This window comes from Petromyzon marinus, chromosome 13 (genome assembly GCF_048934315.1).
Source record: "Petromyzon marinus isolate PM22_M1 ecotype Great Lakes invasive population chromosome 13, UKy_Petmar_22M1.pri1.0, whole genome shotgun sequence".
Lineage (NCBI taxonomy): Eukaryota > Metazoa > Chordata > Hyperoartia > Petromyzontiformes > Petromyzontidae > Petromyzon > Petromyzon marinus.
The window spans coordinates 6,975,967-7,003,172 of NC_133679.1; the positions used below are offsets into that span (position 1 = coordinate 6,975,967).

At 39.4% G+C, this 27,206-nt stretch overlaps 1 protein-coding gene across 3 annotated transcripts; it reads right to left on the minus strand.

The window, feature by feature from the left end:
* Window positions 1–11,948: 11,948 nt before the first annotated feature.
* On the minus strand, window positions 11,949–21,239 carry CCDC112 (coiled-coil domain containing 112). 3 transcript variants are annotated; one of them, XM_032953266.2, is made up of 13 exons: window positions 21,120–21,239; window positions 20,401–20,507; window positions 18,143–18,264; window positions 17,522–17,611; window positions 17,331–17,406; window positions 16,788–16,917; window positions 15,856–15,981; window positions 15,556–15,711; window positions 15,128–15,295; window positions 14,622–14,852; window positions 14,275–14,382; window positions 13,392–13,510; window positions 11,949–13,144 (listed from the first exon to the last, which is right to left on the minus strand). In XM_032953266.2, exons 2-13 carry the CDS (start codon window positions 20,478–20,480, stop codon window positions 13,114–13,116), a joined length of 1,437 nt encoding a protein of 478 aa, XP_032809157.2. In that variant the 5' UTR covers window positions 20,481–20,507; window positions 21,120–21,239; the 3' UTR covers window positions 11,949–13,113. The 3 variants fall into 3 exon arrangements, with proteins under 3 accessions (XP_032809157.2, XP_075922935.1, XP_032809161.2); XM_076066820.1 differs by having other exon boundaries at window positions 20,401–21,217; XM_032953270.2 differs by having other exon boundaries at window positions 14,287–14,382; window positions 20,401–21,216.
* Between the last annotated feature and the right edge of the window lie 5,967 nt (window positions 21,240–27,206).

The window sequence follows — 27,206 nt, forward strand, 5'->3', positions numbered from 1 at the left end:
GACGCAATAGATCCCGTGATAGTCATTCGTAAGAGTGGCCCGATGTGTGCTGGCATCATGGGCCAAATGTGAGAAATTAGAAAAATGTATCAACTGGAATTTACATAGCGATCGGTGTCCCCCTAATGAGTAAACTTGGCAGAATCCTCCTGAAAATCAGTCATGAGACTCAGGCCTTCCTGGGCCAGCAATGAGAAAATAATGAAAATCCGCTACCAATTCTGTGTTTAGTTTATGAAATGTTTTCAAGGTTGAAACAGCTTGATGCCATTAACACACTTTTTTTCCTGCACACTCCTGTCTTTCGTTTACAAAAAAACATTTGGCTAGGAACAGGAAACCTAATTAACTCCACGAATGAAATATTTATTTTTAAAATATATCCACCTAATTTATTTTATGCTGCATTTAAAATGTAAATAATCAACTCTTTTTGTTGTATAGTTATTAGCCATTGGCATTGCATAACAATCTACAGGCTTGTTTAAAGGTATTCTTACAATTCCAGGAAATGGGCTAAGTTACTATGTTGTAGCAAAGCTGCACCGTGTCCTATGCTGAAACAGCCTTTTCGTGTCTTCTAATGAATGCCTGAAACGTTCAAATGGTGTCAACATTTTCTGCAAAAAAAGTATAGAGCTGTTTTTGAGGCCATATGCTACATCCATTATTTCCACCATTTATGCCAGAGGTCGAAATGCCACATTTGCGGGGTGATTCTCCCCTACAATGCGTCAACACCGTGTACATTGATAGCGCCAAAGTGGCCAATAAATAGCCTGTCATCGTACGTTAGGGCTGAGTCAACAGTGGGCCCATGTAAACTGTTCTTATACAATAGCCTGCTGTTGCCTAAAATGATTGCTCCAGCATCTTGATAATCTCACGTACCAGAGATGACTACATATCGTTCTGCACTTTTAATTATGGCGTCAAACAAGCGTGTGTGTCCCTTTTTCATTTGATATGTGGGCCTGTGGACTTACAATGCTAACTTTGTGTCTAACCGAGCACATTTTATATTGGTTGGATGCCGCTACATTTATAAATACCAGCATCATAAATGTAAAGCCTGCCAAAAAGCAATTGAAAAAAACGATGCTGAGAAAGGAAATTTTATTGGATAACATGGCAGGGAGCACCAAGGAGCGTGTTTGTGATATTTACTGTTGGTTCCGAGACTGTAAATACATCTTGAAAAATAAAGTCGGCACAATATACACGTTATTTGCTTTTTTTTATTGAAAGGTTGCCATTAATATTAATCGACTGTCTTCCAAGTATAAAACCTTTACTGCAATGCAGGCCAAGTTGCCAGATGATGTCTAGACTGCGATGGTTCACTTGCATTTCTCGCTGCTGTCATCATATATTACTTTCACACGTGCTCGAGAACTTTGCATTGAATGGCACTTGAGAGATTGAAGTCACGACCAAAAATTGTTCTACTCTTCACAACTACCATTCATAATACCACAACCTTTGACAAGAATTTGTATTTATTAACTAAGTGTACCGATAGAGTGCTAATAGATGCACAAAACTACTGTATACAATATGATATGAACCATAACTCGAATTAAGTTAGGGTCACAGTTAAGTATATACGTGTTGTGATGTGAATGGGATAACCCGATATGTATAATAACGCATCTGCCGTAGTTATGCATAAACGTTTTTTTAGATTAAATAGAGCAATTAATAATGATTTAAAAAAATCTCCTCCTGTAATATGGTTTCAAAAGTTCCTGATGGATTGCAGTTGAAATTTTCAGGCAAGAACCACCCGAAATTGTTTTCCTGAGTGCGGAACCAAGCTTCAGCAAAAAAAATGTCCTTCGTAACAAAACAATGCTGAAAATTATTTGCGAATCATAGAACTTTGAGCGATGGCAAAATGTAAAGGGAACACTTGCAATTGCTTGCTTATGCAACCGCTGGCAGAAGGGCCTCCACTAGAGGGCACTCTAGAGAGCCCCCTCGAGATTATAGTTTGTCCAGGCATTTTTGAAGAAGTTGGAGTACCCACGTTTTACTCCACCACATGTGATATACATATTGTTTGCTGTGGCGTATCCATTTATATTGCCGAGTGGACAGAGGCAGGACATTTTAAGCATTTTCCCATTGCGTCAGATGATGCAGCATTCAAAACCAGTGGGTTTGAGTTTTAAAAGTTCGAGAGGTGGCCAAATAGTTTTGAAAATGTTCTTAAACTAGGTGTATACCCACACATCATTAAGGTTCTATCATCGGTGATCACTCATATGATTATTTACGTGCAGGTATAGATTTGGTGGAATTTACACATCGCATTTAATGTTTAAATGATAATTTAAGATTACATAAATTTTATTCAACTTTGTACGGCTCCAAACTACAATAAATGTATCAATGACCCATCTCCAAAAATCAAATCTTCATATTCACAATATTTTTGATACAACAGAAAAAATGCATTTCTTTACATAGGTAAACTATTAAGAGACACTTTGATTTAAAGCTTTCGTGACTGCAGGGATTCATATGCTTGGTTCTTTCGGTAAAGTCACGTTTCATATTTTTTAAAATATAAACAATATTTTATATTTTTCTTATTTTATTGTTTCCCTTCTACGTGACTTTACCGAAAGAACCAATAATATTAAGAGACATTACAAATAAAAACAACAAACACACAAAGATACGTGCACCAACGTGAATAAAGTGTGATCCATTCTTAAATAATGAAATATAAGTGGTTGTATGTTTATTCAATTATAAACATTTGGTGTAGGTCCTTACATGCACACACATTCTTTAGCAATGCGGTTTAGTAGTATTGGTCCCAACAATGGTCGTCAGTAAACTATTTTAAATAAGTGCCAGATTATCCATGCTTTTAAAATGTCATGCTAGCAAACAAATGATTTATACAGTCACACAGATCAATTGAGTTCTTATTTTCCAGATGTGTGTTGAGGGTACTACCAAGCCTAAAGGAGTATGCAATCCAGAACAAAGTTTGAAACCCACGAAACACATATTACAGAGAGCAAATAATTATAAATATTTGTGCTGCGGAGGCTTTAGCCTCAGTTTTACTGAAAATCAGGTCTTACAAAAAAAGAGGTAATAAATTGCTATACAGTAAATGGCTACTGACTAAATGCTATGTTTGTGAAATTTTCAGTAGATGTTTTGGCTTCAGTTCCATTGGTTTAATACTTCATTGAACAGCTGCTTCATATCTTATGCTATGCCAATGTTTTTTTTTTAAGAAGTACAAAATGAATTACCCAAATTAATATGAATATTTATACAAAGGTCAGAAAAATGTTAACAACATATACATGTAAACCACTACAGAAGTAAAAGGTTGTATTGCTGGTTTCCTACTACAACTTGAACAAAAGATAAAGAGTAATTAATAGATTTTGATTTAAAGCTTTCGTGACTGCAGGGATTCATATTCTTGGTTCTTTCGGTAAAGTCACGTAGAAGGGAAACAAGAAAATAATAAAAATATAAAACAATAAAATTCTCACGACGTTTCGACTGCAATACAAACAATCATCATCAGGTGTCAAAACCACAAGAAAATTTGAAAATAGTGGCGATTTTTTTAACGTTAGCACCACGGAGAGCGATTTGTCAGTTATTCAGATGGACGAGTCCATCTATGTTCGGAAAAGAGGAGGGGGGAGACGAAAATAATGGATGCGGTCTGAAAGCCACCGTAAGCGTGAACAATCAATTAAGACCCGAAATGGTTTATCAAATCCTTCCAATGATTGCTAAGCCAGAATCCATCTTCTCGGTTGAAATTGTCTCTGTGTTTGTATATGTGGATAGCCTCATGAACGAATCTCTGATGGTAGCCAGATGGCTTGCAAAGAACCTCTGTCTTGGAGAAGTTAATGTCATGCGAGCCTACTGAATTATAAAAGTGATCTGCCACGGCCGAGGTGTTGGTCCTACCGTGTTTCAGGTCTGCTTTGTGTTCACGAATGCGATCCGAGACATGTCGTTTGGTTTCTCCAATGTAACTACTACCACAGAGGTAACTTAGTTTGTAGACGCCAGGGTACTGTATGTCCGGAATCACATCTTTTACAGACGAAACCAGATCACGGATTTTATGTAATGTGTTGAATCGGACCTGGATCTTGTGTTCATTCAATATTTTTAGATATTTTTTGTGATCCCTGCAATGTAGGGTAAAGTGATGATTTTGAAAGGCTCCTCAAGAGGGTCCTTCTTCATGGTTGGAGTGATAGCTTTGCGGATTGTGTAGTCGGAGTAACCATTAGCCTTAAGAGCTTGGTGAATGTGCTTGAGTTCACTGGCTATGTGTTTCTGGTCGGATATGCATTGGGCTCTATGGTGCAGAGTCTTGATGAGGGAATTCTTCTGGGATGGATGATGGTGGGAATCCGGTTTCAGATAAGCATCCGTATGGGTAGCTTTCCTGTAGACAGAGTGGCTCATTGAACCATCAGGTCTCTTTTTTATTAGGACATCCAAAAAAGGTAGCTTGCCATCTTTTTCGACTTCCATGGTAAATCTGATGGCTGGGTGTATGGAATTGATGTGGTCGAGGAATTGGTCTAGAGTAGGCCGGCCATGTGGCCAGATGACAAAAGTGTCATCCACGTACCTCTTCCATAAGGTTTGGCGCAGAGTGGCAGTCTGGATGGCGTCAGTCTCAAATTTCTCCATGAAAATGTTGGCTACAACCGGAGATAGGGGGGGGGCCCATTGGGGTGCCCTCAGTTTGTTTGTAGAAAGTTCCATTCCAAGTGAAGTATGTATTGGTTAAGCAGTGTCTCACCAGGGGGGGTACCTCAATGTTTAGTCCTTGATGAACCAAGTCTTCAATGATTGCGATGGTTTCAGGTACAGGAACTTTGGTGAATAAGGAAACTACATCAAAACTGACAAGCAGGTCGTCTGGGGACAGGGAAATACCCGTGATTGTCGATACGAGGTGAGTCGAATTTTGTACCGCAGAGGTGGTTTTTACAAACCAATAAAATAATTTCTGATTCAACCGCATTAATTGATCAAACCAAACAGTTCTCGTTGAAACCTTCTGCTGCCATACTCTTTGGTTCTATTGGGTAAAGTCACGTAGGTGAAAATAAAATAACAAAAAAGCACGACGTTTCGGCCACAACACAAGCGGCCTTCATCAGGTGAAGGGACGAGACTGTCTGCCAGGCCACCAAGATTATACGGCTTACCAAAAATACATAAAGTAGATACACCCCTTCATTCCATCGTCTCTACTATCAACTCCCCCACCTACAAGCTGGCTCGTTTTCTGTCTGAAATCCTGCGGCCTTTAACTGGAAAAACCACCTCTGCGGTACAAAATTCTACTCACCTGGTATCGACAATCACGGGTATTTCCCTGTCCCCAGACGACCTGTTTGAGATAGTTTCCTTATTCACCAAAAGTTCTTGTACCTGACACCATCGCAATCATTGAAGACTTGGTTCATCAAGGACTAATCACTGAGGTACCCCCCTGGTGAGACACTGCTTAACCAGTACATACTTCACTCGGAATGAAACTGTCTACAAACAAACTGAGGGCATACTCTTTGGTTCTATTGGGTAAAGTCACGTAGGTGAAAATAAAATAACAAAAAATCACGACGTTTCGGCCACAACACAAGCGGCCTTCATCAGGTGAAGGGACGAGACTGTCTGGAGGACAGCGCTGGAGTGGAAGAAGCCACGCTCAGATCACGACCTTTAAGCTGTGTGAGAAGAAAAACACCAAGTGCCTTGACAAAGGAATTAGCATATAATTTAGCATTGAAATGGCTCATTGAAATAGCTAAGTTAAAGTATACACATCCGCAGAGGTACCCCTTGACAAAGGAATTAGCATAGAATTTAGCATTGAAATAGCTGAGTGATTAGCTTGTAACTGGTCACAGAAATAGCTATGTTAAAGTTAGAGCATATACATTCACCGAGGCACCTAGTACTCATCAAACAGGAGAATTTAGCGAAACACAACCACGCTCAGACAGCGGACCTTTAAACTGTGTGCGAGCAAACTCGGTGTTCTGACAAAGAAATTAGCATAAAAAATAGCATTTGATTGGCGGATTTTAGGAAAGAGGTGGTATACGTGCCGGTGGACTTGCCGTTTGGCGCGGGGGAAGGGGGGGAGGGGGAGTTTACCTATTGATGGTATGAAAAGGGAATTTATAAGAGCTGCGAAAGTTTGGGGTACCACTACTTGAAAAATATACTGTACCATTGAAATTAGTTTAATGTTTAGTTCGATTTAGAACATCTTTCCAATGGTTGCTTAATTTGAAACCATCCTCTCGGTTGAAATTGTGTCTGTGTTTGTAGATCTGAATTGCTTCATGAACAAATCTCTGATAAAAGCCCGTGGGTTTGCAAAGAACCTTGGTATTGGAGAAAATTATATCGTGATCCCCCACAGCGTTGTAACAGTGATCAGCTACGGCAGAAGAATTCGTTCTGCAGTGTTTCAAATCTGATTTGTGCTCGCGAATTCGGTCAGAGACATGTCGCTTCGTCTCCCCGATATAGCAATCACCGCAGGTACAACTCAATTTGTAAACCCCGGGGTACTGTAAGTCAGGAATGACATCCTTCACGGATGGGATCAGATCACGAATTTTGTGTACTGTATTGAACCGGACCTGTATGTTCGTCTGGAGAACTCCTGTTAGACCACTACCAAATTCAATAACGGTGTTATTAGAAAGCTTATATTTAGTTACTATGAACAATAAAAATATATATACCTGAGACCAGTTAATTTGAATAATTTGACATATCAGTCTGATCACTGCTTATCCGATGTATAGTCAAGAATACAAAGCGAGTGAATGCCATTTTACCATTAGCCTCTTGAATGTAAACGTATTGAGTGTGTATAGGCAGACCTTGCCAAACGCGTGGGTTACATTCCGGGAAAATTCCGTGTTGGGGAAAATCGCGTTGGCATTCCTGGGTCCGAATTGATAACCCACTCCCTCTTCGTTGAACTAATTCTGCACAATCTCCACCCTTGTTATTTGTACTCAGGGAAGTTCAGTTGCTGTCCATGTCCTGTGTGCGCGTGTGTGTACACTATTTTTCAACTTCACCCCGTCTCTATTGTACTGCCCGCACCGTCCAACAACAGTCGCCCCCTAACACCTAACTGGCAGCCCCCCACGCTCGCTCCTAACACTGTCACTTTAACGTGAACTATTCGCCATCGAGGCGTCCGCATTCGCCATCTGGGTTTTCGTAAGATTAACGGTTCGCAACGACTGCAAAGGCTGGATGAATGCGGCAATGTTCGAACATTTGCGGTGTGCGTGTTGAGTGTGTTACATGATCACACACACAAAAAAAACCGCACACAAAAACATACATGGTTCATAAATCGTTCGCACAGTCGATTAATTTACACCTTCGGATGCAGCACCCTCACTGCAATACTTTTCGACGTGGAGATGAGAATCTTTAGCAGCGTCAAAAACATCACAGCCAAAGCATCACCTCCCCTTGTTCCGGAAAACAGACCTCAGACTGTAAACGAAGGATAGCCGAAATACGGGTTCGATCAAGCCGCATTGGGCAAGGTTTTCCTCGGTATTGAAAATAAAGTGTTTAGCAAGTAAACATATGAAGTGATATGGACAGTTTAGAAGGAAATACATTGACATTTATTCACTGCATAACTAACCCAAATGTGTTAGTTCTATGTCATTGTATTGTTGGTTACAAATAAAGTTTTAATGAAGTTATTTCAAGTGAAAACACTAGTTTTTGGCAGAAAACTTCCTCAAAGTAATTTATTACCATTGAATCTCAGGAGGCGTCTCACTCTTGCTACAGTCAGAATAAGGAATTATATTTCAGTTTTGTGCTATGACCTGAAGTATACAGACATTCAACGATTAAAGGCCCCATTGTTACAATAAATAGGTGTAGACTTAAAGCATATCTCCAGATGATGCTTAACAACAGGGCAACTTGCTTCCTGTTGTTTGAGTCTGGAGTCTTTGGAAACTGCGAAGAACAAATGTATAAACAGTAACAGTCACTTGCCAACACAATCTGGAAAAGTTATCTCCTGGCTAGTCAACTTCATTTTAGGCTGTTTTTCACTGGCACAACATTTTGTGTTCTGAGCCCTATTATCTATTGAAACAGAAACACATATATAGGCCACTACTTACTTAGTCAGCACGAAACTTGAATATGTTGAAGTCTCAGACTGAACTGATCGCTTTCCATGCTTGCTATTGCAATCACAAGGTCGAAAACTGGGTGGAGTTGGTTGAGATTGGTGAAGAACTACGGCACAATGGGCTGTAGGATGTCCCTCAAAGTCCATATCCTTGATGCTCATTTTGATCAATTCAAGCAGAGCATGGGAGCGTACTCGGAGGAGCAAGGCGAGTGCTTCCACCAGGATATACTGGACTTTGAACGCCGCAACCAAGGACAGTAGAACGAGAACATGATGGCAGACTACATTTGGGGGCTGATTCGTGAAAGTAATTTACAGTATAATCGTAGATCTCAAAAAAACTACTCACTTCTAAATCTTGTGTAGTCATTTTGTATTACTTTAGTATAAATACATGTTAATTTTGATTCATGTTGGTTTTTTCTGACTTTATGTGAACGAAAATACAAAAATTCACCCGTATTCTCATTGAAAATAGGTAAATTTCTAAATATCACTGTCTTGGTCACAAAAGCAAAGTTTGTGGGGAAAAATAGCCATTTTCTATACTTTATAGGTATAAGCAATTACGAAATAACACTACCCAGGAAAAAAAATGTGTTACATAGTGTTATTACATTCGATATATGCGAATACAAAAGTATCATTTTAACTTTTTTTTATCTCCCTTTCTTTAATGCTGAAAAGATATATTTTGTATAACTTGTTTTGAACCATATGGGTGACTTATAAAGGCCCTTATTAAATGTCAGTTTTGGTTTGTATCAAAAGCAGGAAATACATTATGTATGACACGCTCATTTAACTTGCCTGGCAATTTTTTTTATTTTCATGAAGCTTTTTTTGCATTGAAGTTTAAAGTTCAAAGGGATCTAACCAGTTTAATTACTATGTCATGTTGTGGAAAAAAAACCCTGAAAATAGGTATACATCCGTTTTTCCTACTGTGATGTGGTTTTAAACTTACATTTTATAATTAAATGTAAAACCACATGCCATATGCCAACAATTATACTCTATTCCTATATGTTCTTGAAGCTCATTGTTATTAATGTAATGTATTGATGGGCGACTTAACAGGAATTTCATGCAATAGTATTCAAAACCCATTGCTTCATCTGTTCATTTAGCATACGTTTAATGACTATAGATACTGTGCCAAGGCTGTTGTTTATCTAACATCACTACCCAAATTGCAAGAAGACAATGAGCACAAAAAATATTGTTTTTAAGTGTACTGCACCATTTTCCATAAGAGGCGGGTTTTTTGGATTAGATCGTGTAAATGTCGTTAAACCCATCACCACCACCCGACACAGACAATTAGTAAGGTTTGTCAGGTAAACAAAACAAGCCAATTCGTTACTAGTTCAGCACACCGGTGAGTTGGAGAGCAAATGGTTATGCTTACGTGACAAACCTTACGAATTAGCTGTTGGGTGGTGGTAGGTTTAACGACACATTTATATTTACGCAATCTAACCCCTCAAAACACCCTCTATTATAGATATTGGTCGCGAAAGCACACATTTTAAATTGACTATTTATACAAATTTGAATTACATAAAACTATTGTTTATTTGGGCCAAATGACACTTTTTACGTATATAACTGGTCATCAGATGCCCAATATATTGCAAGTTTGGGAAAACCAAACGTGCTCTAAAATATATTCAATAATCGCATATTTTAATTACCCATTCTCTATAGAACTGATTGGTTTTATTGCATAGCTATTATCTGAAAATAGTTTGATTGCTTTTTTAACATATTGGAACTATAAATCAGATTTTGGCCATTCCTTACCATAGTTGTAATTCCTGCAATTATCTTGTATGCCTTTAGTTGCAAGGACACATTTCTGTAAGATTAGCTACCTAATCTTCACATTCTCACCATAAATCATATACTTGGGTTTGTAACGCTAGATGTTACATACTTTTTTTTACATAATCTATAACATATTTTGTGCTGAAAAGTTTATTGATGAATAAACTACACTTGGGCATAATTGTAAAACTTGGCAACAAATTGGCAATTCATTGGAAACAGTGTCCATTGTTGTAATGTTAATATCATAAATAGAAAATGTGGTTAAAATTGCTAACGTATGCACAATTACCTTGCTCAAGTGTCCTCACATTTATCAGTGAATTATTTTCCAATTACAGTTTTACATTACATAAGTAAAATGTGCAATTATAATTTTATCATTACAAATAACTAAATTGCTTTAAAAATTTTAACATAAAAAGATACTTAGTGCTGGCACTTTGTTCCACTTTGTACTTATCTGGCCTATGTGCAATGAAGAAGGGCCATTTCCCAAAACGTCACCGATTATATCCTTTTTATTTTAAGGCTGTGTTATTGACAAATCTGTTGAGTTGTTTGTAGTGTTATTTTCTAACGTACGTTCAATACGTTTGTTTACAAACGTCAATAAATTAAAACATAGAATCTACACGATGTTTTCCATTTAGATAAATAATTAAAAATGATAAGTGAATATGTTCCCAAAAATCAAAATCATACTTTACCTCTTATTCCTGGTGCACACATTTATTCATGCTATTTTAAGTGTTCAAAATGTCATGAGATTTGAATCTGTACTGACTAAAGTTCATCTCCAAAAATATTTCTCAGTCTTCGATAGGACATGCGGCTTGATTTTAAAGGCATTTTTCAAACAGAAACAAACATTAAAGACAGTGTGTGTAAAAACACACACACATGGAGCTGATTATGAGTTATCAGATGTGTAAAACAGTTATTCCTAAAACAGTTTTTAATAATGTGTGGGTCTTTTATTCCCTCCGATATACAATTGTTGTATTAACATTGTGGTAAACTTTTTTCTGCCCTTGGGTCCTGACTAATGCATTTTGAAAAGCTTTTTGCCAATTTTCAGCATAAAATGGCCAAATAAAAAAATACACATTTCACTGTTTTTCCACAATACATTGGCAAAGAATACATTCCCACAATAAATTCAATATATCATTGATTCGCATAAATGTCAAGTTGTTTGTGTGTCGAGATGCACAGGCAATATAAGTCCTTTCCGTTTTTTAAAGGTAGTACTTTGCGAACCTCATCAGCCTTGATGTCCGATAGTTATTTGATTTTACACTATGTTGTGGCAGAATATTATTTCCAAAGACGTTTTGAATAAATTATTTTTACTCACCAAACAAAAAAATATACATGTGCACAACATTCTTAAATGGTTGGTTCATGAGCACTGTTGATCTTTTTCGTTTGATTATGAAGATTACAAATTTGTGTTTTTTAGATCATATACACTTGAAAGAAACAATATACTAAAATGTGTTAATAAAAAACTCGATGTGGCACTTTGTGCTAAATATAACGTAATATAATTTTAGTCTCCTGCCAAAAAAAGTAAAACATTTTTTTAATTTATGCATTGCATGCCACTTTATTAAAAATATATAAAACACCAAACGTTTAAAAAATGCATAAATCACACTTTTAATTGCAGGCTCCTAATATGCACTATTAATGTTTAACCACCAATTACTGATCTAAATGTGGTTTGTAAATGACAGCATGTTCAAGTAAGTCTAACAACCCAGTGACTTTGTCTCCCTCTACAGGTAATAACAATGTCAATGTGAGCTGCTCAATTCAATTATTGAAGAAATTCACAATATGTGGAGGGAAAGGTGGGAAAGAATGCAAAAGAACACAAGGTACAACCATAAAACACATCAGACAGCAACAATAATCGCTGCGTGTCAGTTTATAAGATAATAGGAAATACATTAAAAAAAATCCTGAATCTGTTTACTGCAGGAATAAAGCACAGGATTTTAGGATTCAAAAGAATTTCAAGTGATAGAATTTCAAAATGTAAGTTAAAGACTCTCTAATGAATACATGTTAAGTCATTCAAATATATGCTCCAACAACAAGCCATCAAGCTGTATCAGTAGCCTACATGTATGAAGAGATTAACCAACATCTAAATGACATCAAAACACACTGCACCATAGGAAATGGGGCACCTCAATACCAGGGTAGGTAAGAGGGACGAGAGGATGGTTAACTTGGCATCGGAGAGAGGAATGAGGGAGAATAACATCTGCGGGAGCTCACAGCCAAGAAATACATAAAAATAATGAAACATTATTTCGACAAAGAATCAAATAACATCGTGTTATTTACGCTCGTCCCCTACAGAAAATTCAAACTCCACAGGTGAAGGATAGTTTTTCACATGATTTACAGATATCACACATGCGGGAACAACCACTGCCCTTTTCAATATGAAAAGGGATAGCTCCAGTACCAGATGGAATAACTGGAATCATCGATGTAGCATAATTAGCTGGTGGTACAAAGTTTGTCGACCTGCTTAACTGAATGTTTACTCAATATTTAAATACCCCAATCATGACATGACTCTGCACTCACTCTTATTAAAAAAAAACAGAGGCAAAACTGATTTCAACAATGACTGTATGTTATTTACCATTACACAGTTAACACAAACATTACAATGTTAAACTCTATAGAAACATTTTACACAGGGATAATGAAAACCTCCTTTCAAGTTGCACAATGGATTCTTGAAGTCGGTGATTAAATCTGATTGCATTATTCATCGCCTCGAATTGCTAAAGTTAGCACCTCAAAATATTTCACAATATTTGTTTCAAACAACAGATTTAGCAGACACTACTGTGGTAAACCTGCTGTGGTAAACCTTGTTGAATATAATAGATTATTACTCTCTGGTTCTTTCGGTAAAGTCACGTAGGTATACAATTTATGGATTCCTGCAGTCACGAAAGCTTCAAATCTAGATATAATAGATTATTGTTAACACAATGTACTGCCTGAACAAACCTCCACAATGGTGAAAATTAAAGTCCTTGTCTCCAGTCAGGAACGGCTCTGTAAAGACAATCTGTATTTTATCATTTACATAAAGCAGGTAATACAATTACAATTTAACACATCACCATGTGCAACTATGACATATACCAAAAGTATTAGCAGAGCATTTACATGATCAACTTGGCATGCAGATTTTGATTCAGTTACTCCGATGAAACAAGGCTACATGCTAACAACAATTCACTCCATTAACTGTTATCTGACAAGTGAAATTAATGACATTATATTTGTACATGGGCCTTACCTGTGAGGGATTTTTAAAAGTGGACCTCCCCCAGAAGGTCCAATGTGTTTGGTTCTTTCCAGCCAACCTTTGGTGAGCTTCAAGAGTCTGCTGGGGTCCCTTTCAACGTGCACTTCCACCTGTTCCGGAACATAATCCAGATGCGCGTGCTTCAGCAAGAGCACGTACACTTGGCATTTTAAGAGGCATTGCCCAGATATATTGGACTGTGAACTAAATCAAATAAAACACTCACTCTATAACCATGCATTATGCCAGATGCATAATTAATTGGTGCGTGTTATTTCACAATTGGGGCAGCAACCCAAGTTGGATTGCCATCCATGGCTAATATCAATGGGTAGAAACACTGGAAACGATTCCTGGGCCCTCTCTTCAGCGTGGTGTATGGTCAAACAATCCTCAAAACCAACACAATATGCGAGGCATTAATCTAGTAATGAAATGACTTACCATAATGATAAGATTCTATTATTAAACTGTTGTAGTTTAATGTTGTCAAACTGCAAATATTAAGTTGTTAATACTTTTTTTTAGTTATTTAATGCCATTAAATAAACTCGGTGTTAATTATGCGTAAATATAATGTAACTGTGTAATTATGCATTATTTTATTATATGCTGGATGCCGGACATTCTCCATAACCAGAATGCTCTCCCCCAATAAGCATGGCTTCAAGAGGTTTTACTCTATAGCCGTTTAAAATGTTCATAGCCTCCACTTTAATTATTTCATTAAGTTTCTGCACTGTACAAACGAATGGATAGAGCCAATGTATAATATAGCCGAACCTTTAGCTTCCTTCCAATTTATTGTAAAATTTATATACAAATCCAAGAAAAACTATTCTTCATAAAGTATATACAGTAACAGTCCACATACGCAAAGGCAAACCTGTTGTTTCAGTTTAGCAAGACGCCTGTCTCGTTCAATGTCTTCTTGCTCTTTGGCTTTCTTCTCCAGAAGTTTGCTTTCAACCTTCTCCTGATCCTATAATCACACGCAGGTACTATATACATTATCTCAAACTCATATGCAGCGTGACACAACACCACTCTTAATATATTTCAGCTAAATCTACATAGATTTTTTTTTTTTTACAAAATAAACTATACATGTTGCTTTCCTGGATTTCCGTCATAAACATGAACGTGGATTCATGCTTGGTTTTAAACGCATCAGGAACCGTTTGAATAAAACAAAGTAAGAGGAATTGGAAAGTCACCCACTCGTTCCTGGAAACGCTGGATCTCTTGTGCGGCCAGACAAGCCTTGTCCTCCCGCTCGGCCTGCTCCCGGAGCTCTTCGTCTCGCCGCTGCTGCTCCTTCAGCTGTCGTTTCCGCCGCGCATGCTCTCTGGCAAGGACTCGAAGCTCAGCCTGGCGCTGCGTCTCACGTTCCCTGTATCGTGCGCGCTCTTCCTCCTCATGCTGCCGCCGCTTCTCCTCATCTGCCCGAGCCTGCACATCCCAATAATGCAGATTTAGCATGTGCATGACGAAAAGGTGCATCTTCTGGTGTGTACGGTAAATCAATCCACGCGCTTAAAATCTAGAACTTAATGGCACACTGTGTTAAACAGTGCCTTGTTGAGAGCTCACACAAACTAAATATACGATCAATAATATTTTTGATCAGATGCTTTCACCAATAACCATGTCTGTAAAGTACTCAGTTGAATATTTTGAATTTTGCAGCCCCATTATACTTCGGAATTGCAGGTGTTGGCTTTTACCTTTTCTTGCTGGGCTTTCCAGGCATTAATCTTTTCACGTTTCTGGATTTGTTCCTGCTTCAGCTTCCGTAACCAAGCCTCCTCCTGGTCCTTTTTCTCTGCTTCTTGCCCCTCTGAACTTTTCTCTTGCTTGGCAAGTTTCTCTGCTCGCTCGCGCTCCCTGCATAACTTGGGATTTTGAGACGAGCAATGATGTGATTGATACACTACGTATAGTTTAAAGTCATCGCCTTTTAAATTAGGTTTTGTATTTTAAGCCATTCATTAACAAATAGACATGTTTAATGAACGTACGGCACATGTTACAATGTATAACTGGCACTCAATAGAGTACTTCATTTGACGATAAAATTAATCAGTAAAAAAAAAATTCAAGTGACAAAATAATACCCATAATCCATGAGTAAGAGTATAATAGTATAATGTACCTTCCAACGAGAAATTGCTTCCTTTTTTTCATCTTCCAGGTCGAGGAACTCCTTGTACCAGGTCTCATGCTGTTCCACATCTTCACGTGTCCGTCCAGGGAGATAATTTAAGGCCTCCTCTATAAACAGCAAGTTCCCCTTGTGCCTTGTCCGTACCTAAAACAAACTGTTGTTATATCCAGACTGGAAAACAAAATATACCCATACCTGAAAGCTTCTTGGAAACCAAAATCTATTGCCGATGATGCAACACATGGGGCTAGAGGTGTCATGACTAAAAGTTACTAAAAACTATTGTACCTTCAAAAAGTTTTGATGGTCATAGTCGTCCCACCCACCCTGTCGACCTCCACTCTGCTGCAGGAACTTTTCAAAGGCCACCACCTCTGCTGGCAGGTCATCCTCAATGGTTTTGGATAACGGCACCTGTGCATCACATTTCAGTAAAATAATCATCAGAAGGGTAACTTAACACTAAAAACATGTAATTCTTTAAACTTATTGAGCAACATTCAATACAAATAATAGAATGTTGAAATAGCATTCATTTATTTACATAATTGTACATGCTGGCATGCAACCTGTCAATAACACGGATTGGAAATATGGCCTCTAATCATTAATGTACATGGAACAAAAGGTGAAACCATTGTAAAGCATCGAGATAAGCAAATTGAAAATAAAAAAACAGCATTGAAACATATGGATCAGAGAACACACACAAATTATAGATATCATGTTGACTGTTCATAAAAGCATGTAAGCATGGGCAAGACACAATGCTATAAGGGAATACAGCCGATGGATGAGACTGGTAATAGAATGGCAAAGGAAAAAACACGCCCAAAAGGCCGATCACTCTGGAGATTAAGAAATGAAATTAGCTTATGCATAGGACCATGAAGGATGGTGATGACTTGGGGAGAGGCCTTCATAAAGCAGTGATGTACTATTTTATTTCCTTTCCTGAGTTAACAAAATGTACAACAAAATACATTTTTTTTCTGTTGCAATCAATATATATCTGTAATTGCCCCTATGTTATCACACTACATAACGATTAAACATTATAATACAGCTTAGTGACCAAATGCAGAATAAAACTACACATGTATGTAGAAATAGCATTGAGATTCGGTAAAAATATATCGCAAGCTGTAAAAGTTAATATTGTCTGCATTTCAAAATACATATTTCAATAAGTCTCTAAAATGTGTCTGCAATGCAGAGACCTTAGCAGCAAGAGCAGATTTTGTTATCCTGGGATTAGATAATGACCCCTGGGACCAGGATTCAATTTTCTTCTCCAAAGCACCAATCTCCTGACTTGTCATCTTCTCATCTTTCATTAGGTGCTCATAGCTGCATATTTTCACGAAAACAGACACATTTGCTTAATTGCACTTTAAATGAGGTGGGCGCCTGTGAGCAATACACGCACGTGGATGCAAAGTCAAAACAGCACCATAACTCACAAAATGACATTCAACAATTTTAACAACAAAAAATTGTGTTATCAGTATCACATTCATTTCTCTATGTGAAGTATGTTTTAAAAGAGATCATTTTCATGACCAAAATGCTGTATAGACATGAACGTAACATAAAAACGAGTTTTGCAGTACATGTTTCAAGTATTTATGGGGATTAAATAGTTACCACTGACCTTTTTAAACTCGAAGTAACATTGTTATTAATGTTGCATTTCATTATAACCAAATACGACTTGTAGCTCAATTCACACAATCTTAAAAGCACACGTACTGCATACGTACAGTTCTCTTTGTTGTTCTTTAAATAAGCTGATGGTTCTTTCAACCTCCTCCATGGTCCCCTTGAGCTTGTTAACAACTAAAAAACACATTTTAATTTCCAGTCATGTATTTGAGCTTATATGTAATTCACACGACAAAAATACAAAATGCGTAAGGTTTAAAGCAAAACAGACCAAAATAATTATACTCACATTCTGAGTTCTGCGCAACATCCTTGAGTTCTTTTTGAAACAAGAGCACACTAGTTTTTAATTTGTTTAATTGCTGCTGCAACTTCAGTTCTGTCAATACAGCAAAAACATTAATTATAGGAAATATCAGGCATTAATTTTCTAAACTTCTACAGGTGCAATGCAGCATCTCAGAAATCATGTTGTCCTATACACAACTTATTTTTCCAGTACAGTATTCTGTATAGATGCAATTCACCAGCATGTTTACTATGAAACTAATACTTTCACATACGAAAATGTGTTGGCAATACAAAGTTAATTTTGACTTAAAGCTTTTGTGACTGCAGGGATGCATATTCTTGGTTCTTTCGGTAAAGTCACGTAGAAGGGAAACAATAAAATAATAAAAATATAAAACAATAAAATTATCACGTTTCGACTGAAACACAAGCAATCATCATTAGGTGTGAAAACCACAACAAGAAATTTTGAAAAAAGTGACGTTGTTTCCCTTCTACGTGACTTTACCGAAAGAACCAAGAATATAATACAAAGTAAATTCATGAAAAGACTGTCAAGTATGGGCTTCGACGCATTAATGTGCTATGCATTCGAAATTGCTGCATATTCATGTCATACCTTCAGATTTCCTATCATTTAGTAATTTGAGCTCATACTCCTCCAATACTCCCAGGTCATGCTTCAACTCACTCTTCTTACTGTAAAATTGGATGCGCTTTTCTTTCTCCAAGGCATTAATCCTATAAAGCCACCACCAACAGCACACAATGGATTATCAATAATCACACATTGACCATAAATGACTCAACACTTGCTTATTGTAGTAAGTTATTTCATGGGACATAAAACAATACTGTAGAGCAGCCTTGTTGTGTGACCTTGTTTAGAGTGGGTATACATATGTAGTGGGTTCCACGGAGGCAGACACTTGTACTTTTGTAGGCAATACGTTTATTACACACCCCAACAGGGTAACTACATACACACTCGGGATAACTATGTGGTAACTACCACGGAGCTAGACCTCAACAAGGTCACTATATAAACGGGTCAGGTCAGTGAAGTACTGCCTGACCCACGATGTCGAATGTGACGACTGAGCCGGAAGAGCGAAGACCGTAGCACGGCGGGTTGATTCCAGAAGAAAGCCTGGATCGGGGCTTGGCCTTTATGGGTCGCGGCATGGCCAGGTTGTCCTTGGCTACGCCCCTTTCCAGATCCTTCCAGAAGACTCTAGCTCACTACATCACGTGTCCCTCTCCCCTCCTTTTGGGCCCCCCTTGCCACCTCGTCCGGTCACGTGCCTTCTCGGGGTCACCCAAACTGTCATGTCCTCACTCGACCTCTCTCTCACTGTCACCAGGACTATGCCCCCTCAGGCCTGCTTCCATTGCATACCCACTCTGGTGCCCGAGAGAGGCCCAAGACATACAGCTCCACTCTGGTGACGCTAGCTGGCGATAAACGCCATAGTGACTTAATTTATGTCACTACACATATGTAGTGACATAGAATCGGTCATGTAGCAGCATAGCGCTGGCTGCTGGCAGGGAAGGGGATCTGCAGCTTACAGCAGCCCTGACTGACAGCAGGCCACGTGATAGACCAGACAGGGATCTAGGGGAAAGGTGACGGAAGGGACACACCGAGAACCCGCTAGTAGGTTCCAGAAGGGGGCGTGGCCGGGGGCGGAGTCAGGCCACACTGACAGTATAAGAGGGGCCCCGGGAGGGGACCTCGGGGCTGTCGTTTGGAGTGGGGTCCCATTGTGCTGCTGGAGTCTTCACCGTCGTCTCCGTATTCACCATCTCGGAGTCTCCAGTCAGGCAGTCTACCAGCTGTCCTGACTGTGAACCGTAGTTACCAAGTGTTAACAGTTAGGCCGTGTTAATAAACAGAGTGCCTCCTACTCTTAGTGTCTCTGAGTCAGTCACTATACAAAGACTGAGCAACGAAAGAAACATAAAAGAAAATTCAAACAAATGTTAACCGCTAAATAGAATGGGTAACTATAAGGCTATATAGCCCATCACTTAGTTGCCACTGGGTTTAAATTTTGCACCAACATACTGTATTTTGACTTGACTATAACAATATTTATGGGCGGCTGAGCAGCCTGACAATGCTGCTGTATATTAATACCTTATATCTACATACAAAATACTGTAATATCAAGAAAGTTGAAGTACAGTATTACCAAAGTAAAATAGGTCTTTAATTTGTTTATCCGTTTTAGACTTGAGTGCTGGAAATTCCACATATGGTGAACAGTCCAACCTGTTAACTTCCCACAAAGTGGTACTTGCCACACACTCATTCGTGTTAACAACCACAAAATACCAATGTAGGACACTCCTGAAAGTGTCTTTGAACTCAATAAGGCTTTTTTTATAATCACCATTGTTAATAAAAACGTAACAATTTTTTTTATTTTACCAGGTAAGGCCCACTGAGCTACATAGTAATTTTTCAGAAGCTACCTGTCCACAAATACTGGCCCAAAATAGTGGCTTATCACATGGCCATTTACAGCAGCCGCATACTCTGAAGGCACGTTTCTAAACGTGTCGGGGAAAAACCGAACCCAGGAGAAAAAATCCACGCGACCACGAGAACATGCAAACTCCAAAGTCCAAATATTGCGCAGGCGTTAGTATCAAGACCGAACTCGGGGGACCTCATGTACACCAGGCGAGGTAGTTAACATTCTATTCCATTTCGGATTTATATAGCGTCCTTTCCATCTCGCCACCATGGCAAGATGTCAACTAACATTTAAAGAGTTCCCCGAATCTCAAAACACATTTTAAGTGAAAGTGTTTTGGTGAAAGAAAAATAAAACAATAATAAGAATAATAATAAATGGAATACGGAACTGTGCCTGCAGCGACTGTCCATCTCGGATCCAGGCGCCCGGGATGCCGGGCCGCTCCGTCCGTGCGGCGGCTGCGTGCATCAGCAGCAGCAGCAGACCGTGGTTAACCTGAAGCAGCAGACATTGTGAATCATCATCCGCTGCAGCGTCACAGTCGTTAAGTCAAGTTAGCATCGGGAAGAGCGAGTAAGCATTGGGTTATGGTTCGTTATTCGTCGCTTGCACGTGAAGGTGATCTTCATCGGCGGGTTAGCAGCAAGCAGGTGCAATTAATCCTCGGGAACAGTTAAAACGGCAGCGTGAGGAGTAGTTAAGCGCTGAATGAGAGGCGTCACCAGCGGAAGGCGTGAACGTGAATATCAGCAGCTAATGACGCGCATCAGCAGCGGATAATGCGATGCGAGTGTGGGAAAGGGTAAGGAAACAACTGCTGTCGGTAGCACGTTGTCAAAAAAAAACCACAAGGTGTATATTGACGAATAGGAGAAGTATAAACAATCGGCATAGAATACAGCAATTGTGAGAAGTAATGAGTACGCAGCGGTTATCATCAATGACAATCGGGCACCAGCAATTATCAACAAGCAACAGCAGAACGCATTTACAGTAACACGCATCATGGCAACGGCACCAATAACAACTGCAATCAGCGAATGTTATTCGTAATAAACAATAGCAGCACTACAATCATGATAAATGAATGGGGAAAAAAACCAGCACCAGAACAACAATGAAAAAAAATAGTTTCGGCCGCTGTAGGAGAGCAACGCCTCAACGGTCGCTAGGCCTCGGCGTCTCCATGGCGACGGGGCCATAAACATCCGGGTCACGGCCCTGCCACAGCCACCGACTTATGAGTCATCAAGTGCCAGGATTTTTATATAAAGCTTTCGTGACTGGAGGGATTCATAGTCTTGGTTCTTTCGGTAAAGTCACGTAGAAGGGAAACAATAAAATAATAAAAATATAAAACAATAAAATTCTCACGACGTTTCGACTGCAACGCAAGCAATCATCATCAGGTGTGAAAAGCACAACAAGAAAATTTGAAAAAAGTGGCGGTCTGTGTTTATTTATTTATTTACGTTTGCACCACGGACAGCGATTTGGCAGTTTATTTAGAAGGACTAGTACATCTATGTTCGGAAAAGAGGAGGGGGGAGACGAAAAATAATGGATGCGGTCTGAAAGCCACCTTAAGCGTGATCAATCAATTAAGACCCGAAATGGTTTATTACATCCTTCCAATGATTGCTAAGCCAGAATCCATCTTCTCGGTTGAAATTGTCTCTGTGTTTGTATATGTGGATAGCCTCATGAACGAATCTCTCATGGTAGCCAGATGGCTTGCAAAGAACCTCTGTCTTGGAGAAGTCAATGTCATGTGAGCCTACTGAATTATAACAGTGATCTGCCACGGCCGAGGTGTTGGTCCTACTGTGTTTTAGGTCTGCTTTGTGTTCACGAATGCGGTCCGAGACATGCCATTTGGTTTCTCCAATGCAACTACTACCACAGAGGCAACTTAGTTTGTAGATGCCAGGGTACTGTTTGTCCGGAATCACATCTTTTACAGACGGAACCAGATCACAGATTTTATGTAATGTGTTGAATCGGACCTGTATCTTGTGTTTATTCAAGATTTTGGAGATCATTTTTGTGATCCCCGCAATGTAGGGTAAAATTAAGGTTTTGAAAGGCTCCTCAAGAGGGTCCATCTTCATGGTTGGAGTGATAGCTTTGCGGATTGTGTAGTCGGAATAACCATTACCTTAAGAGCTTGATGTACGTGCTTGAGTTCACTGGCTATATGTTCCTGGTCGGATATGCATTGGGCTCTATGGTGCAGAGTCTTGATGAGGGAATTCTTCTGGGATGGATGGTGGTGGGAATCCGGTTTCAGATAAGCATCCGTATGGGTAGCTTTCCTGTAGACAGAGTGGCTCATTGAACCATCAGGTCTCTTTTTTATTAGGACATCCAAAAAATGTAGCTTGCCATCTTTTTCGACTTCCATGGTACATCTGATGGCTGGGTGTATGGAATTGATGTGGTCGAAGAATTGGTCTAGAGCAGGCCGGGCCATGTGGCCAGATGACAAAAAATGTCATCCACGTACCTCTTCCATAAGGCGTCAGTCTCAAATTTATCCATGAAATGTTGGCTACAACCGGAGATAGGGGGGAGCCCATTGGGGTGCCCTCAGTTTGTTTGTAGAAAGTTCCATTCCAAGTGAAGTATGTCTTACCAAGGGGGGTACCTCAGTGTTTAGTCCTTGATGAACCAAGTCTTCAATGATTGCGATGGTGTCAGGTAAGGGAACTTTGGTGAATAAGGAAACTACATCAAAACTAACAAGCAGGTCGTCTGGGGACAGGGAAATACCCTTCATTGTCGATACCAGGTGAGTAGAATTTTGTACCGCAGAGGTGGTTTTTCCAGTGAAAGGCCGCAGCATTTCAGACAGAAAACGAGTCAGTTTGTAGGTGGGGGAGTTGATAGTGGAGACGATGGGATGAAGGGGTGTATCTACTTTATGTATTTTTGGTAAGCCGTATAATCTTGGTGGCCTGGCAGCAGAAGGTTTCAACGATAACTTTTTGGTTTGAGGCTATCCACATATACAAACACAGAGACAATTTCAACCGAGAAGATGGATTCTGGCTTAGCAATCATTGGAAGGATTTGATAAACCATTTCGGGTCTTAATTGATTGATCACGCTTAAGGTGGCTTTCAGACCGCATCCATTACTTTTCGTCTCCCCCTCCTCTTTTCCGAACATAGATGGACTCGTCCATCTGAACAAACTGTCAAGTCTCTCTCCGTGGTGCTAACGTTAAAAATAACCGCCACTTTTTCAAATTTGGTTGTTGTGGTTTTCACACCTGATGATGATTGCTTATGTTGCAGTCGAAACGTCGTGAGAATTTTATTGTTTTATATTTTTATTATTTTATTGTTTCCCTTCTACGTGACTTTACCGAAAGAACCAAGAATAAGTGCCAGGATGTTTCTTTAGAGACCGGACGAATCCGATGAGCTATAAAGCTCTTTTTTCACACGGATGTCCAGTAAGGGGGGGGGGGGGGGCGGGGGGGCAGGCCAGAACGTTATATTATAAAACAAATAATACGAAAAAAATACACTAGCAGTGCAAAGTGTAGGAAAGGTGAATACATCACTTTAAATAAATTATATATACAAAATAAAACTTTTTTTTTATCTGAGCAGGTGAGGTCCACTGTGCTATTTGGCTCCTTTTTCAGAAGCGAGCCAGCCACAAATGATAGCCCATATGAAGCAGCTTATCACGTGGAAATGTTTAGCAGCCAAATACTCAAAACGCGTGTCGATTCGAAATGTGAAAGGGGAAAAACTGTGGGACCCGGAGAAAAATCCACGCGAGACCACGGGGAGAGAGACACACAATCTTCCCTGATTCTCATATCTTCCTTTCCTGTCTCAATCTTGCCTCCCTGATCCTCCTCCCCACTGCATGTCGCTCAACCTCACTCTCTTTTTTCCGTTTTGTTATCTCCTCTCCTCTCCGTTTCATCCCTCTTTCACTCTCTCCCCTGCCCCTCTCCCCTGCCCCTCTCCTCACCGTCTCTCCCTCCATCTCCCTCACCTCCCTCCATCTCCCTCACCTCCCTCTCTCTCTCGCCACCGTCTCGCATTTGCGTGAGATACACGACTGGGGTAGAGAAAGGGTGGGCGGGCAGTAAACGGACGTAAAACCATTGCACGCGCAAACCCGGCTCAAAGCTGTGGGCTGCCCGCGCACCAGGAATCCAGCCAGGCAGGCACAAATCCAGCCGGCAAAACTTTTCTCATGTACCTAGTGCCGGACTAAGCTAGCGCGGGGTCTGTAGCATATGTTATAAAGGGGCCCTAAATTAAAACATAATAATAATATTAAAACAAATCTGTACTGAGATGCAATATTGCTCATTTAAAGTTTCATTAAGACTTCATAAATACTTTGAGAAGGGTGTTTTTGGTGAAAACATTCGTTCATTATAATTAATCTTACATTCCTTCCTTGATTTAAGATATACCTTTTCTTGCACATGTGGTTAGCGAACCCTTACGTGAGTTGGTGTGTACTCTGTTACTTGCCAGTCTTCACTGAATTGTGCATGACTTGAATATTGTTCTCCTCCAATGTGTTTGCTACTCATTGCCTGCAATGTTATGATTTATTTGCTGAAGCTTCCTTTATTTCACCAAGGTCCTCTGCGGGTCATTCTTGTAAAACAGCTTGAGGCTGAATGTGTCTCACACGCGTAAGCAAATAAAATAAATCAAGAATGAATTATAAATTTAAATGCTACGTGACATAACCAATGTCCTACATTTTACGTATGAAATTGAACACTTGACAATTTGCTTATTTACTGCATACCCCAGTGACAATGTCATTAAAATGTATATGTATAAAAAAATGAATGTGCACAAACGTATATCAATACTGCTTTGCATTGCAGTTGTTGAAAATAACCCATATCGTGTCTGTTTTAGCAGTATGTCCAAGCTTATCGCCATATGGACGAGGCACATTATATTCTTGTTTCCCTTCTACGTGACTTTCCTGAAAGAACCAAGAATATGAATCCCTGCAGTCACGAAAGCTTTAAATCAAAGAGGCACATTATGTTTCTGTCTATACATGGATCCACGTTTTAAAGATATATTCTGTGTCCTTAATTGCATGCATAGCTGAATCCATGATGAAAAACATTGCATGGATGTGCTTGGTTTAAGACCTGGAATTATGTAGCAATCCCGAGACATTGATGGACAAATGATAGGGCTCTCCCTATGACTGTTAAAATGTGCCATTAATTCTATTGCTTCCATAACAGACAAGACCTCATCTTTTTAAATAAATAAATTCAGAAGTCAAATATATGCACGAGTTTTTCCCCATACACTCTTCTGAGAGATGAAGATTGTATGATGGAAATGTTGAAATTCCATACAATGTTATTTTAAAATATTGCCCTTGTAAGTGTAGTGGGTTCACGGGACACGGAGACGATGTAGTAGAGGCAGCACTGTTTATTTAAGCTTAACAAGGGTTACACTGGAAGGGGTAACGGCCCCTTCACCCGTATACACGCTGGGACACCCCCTAGGCTATCTAGCCTAATTCCTCCAGCTACAGGCGATAGAGGAGGCTATCTGATCTGGCCCTGGTCTAGCACAGATCACGGCACCCCACCAACCAGACCGACCCTTGAAAGGGCTCCGGCTCTGAGGCTCTGGGGCCGCACCACTGGCTTACCCTGCCGGCCCTCAAAAGGACAGCGGTCAGGGAAGTCCCAGGGTCTATCTAGCCGGCCTTCCTTCTTCACTGGTTCTTCATTCTTGGCCCCAACACACTGCCCCGAGCTCCCTGGCTCCCCGCCCTTTATACCCATACACCACTGAGGGCGGGGCTATATCGGACGTGGTTGTAGCCACCAAGGTGTGGCTGTGTGTTACCTTCCCGCAACGCCCCTACATAAGAAAAGCGTTGTATTCCTTGCATGTCATTACTGTGCCCCCTACTGTCACACATGCATTATACCATTTACATTCGTCTAAAGGTGATCATAATAAAGTATTAAACATACAGTAATGTCTTGCAAAATAGTATTGTCCTGTATAATTAGAGTATTGCGTGTACAGTTTGTACAATAGATTGCACTTACTCTACACATTAGAGTTGCCACCTGTCCGGGTTTGACCCGAACAGTCTATGAATTGGAATGTGTGTTCCTATGGCAGGGATATATTTCTACGGATATCTGGTGGCATTATCTTCAACTTCGCTACAAAATTACAAGTACTGCACATTTTTGATAGACCTCTGCTGAATTAGAAATATCTCTGGTTTTGTGTGTCGAGAAGGTGGGCAACCCTAGTCCATATACATTAAACTGTATTAGATGTACACCAGAGTGTGTGTATATTATGACTACTCGGTTCAATGTTGTGCTGCATTGGAAATTAAATGTGAAAAATACACTCACTTGGTTTAACTTATGTTCTCTAATACGAATAAAACCAGTCAAACTCATTTGGATTTCGCTATTTACAGGAAGAGAATTTGAAATTCAAAGAATGGATAATGATGTCCAATGTACCCATGTTGCAGATTAGTTTTTATAAACATTTGTTCACGCGGTATGCTATAATGCATTTTCATTTTCTTTCATGTTAATGTACCTATTCAAAATATATTGTAAAAGTCCATTAGTTTCACATTTAATTTACACAGTAGTGGTGCACGTATACATGAATATGCAAACTCTTGTTGAAATGAACAATACGCACAATACCTCATATTTAGATGGGAAATTTGAAATGTTCCTCATCAGAAATGTGGTTACAAAGAGGGCATGGCATGGACAGCTGGTGCGGTGCTGATATTGGTGGCATCATTCTAGAGGGATATTCACCGTTACTGACAGCGTTGTGCAGCTGGTGTAAACTTTAATTGTTAAAGAAGCATATTTTTGAAACACTAAAAACGATAGCTTTTATCAAAACACAAATAAAACAACCTGTTATGCTCGTCATGAGTACATTCCAACACAAATTGGATGTAAACATTATTTAAATACAACTGCAACTCAAGATTAAATTAGTGTTTGAAAAAAAATTGTAATTTTTATTATAACCTATTACAGGAAAATATTTAAAACAAAAATACGTACTGTTATGTGATTACATTTCAGAGAATGGTCCTTCCAACTGAAGGATGGGAAACATCTCCCCATTAATCTAAATGTTAGCCTATTATGCATTTTTTCTCTTG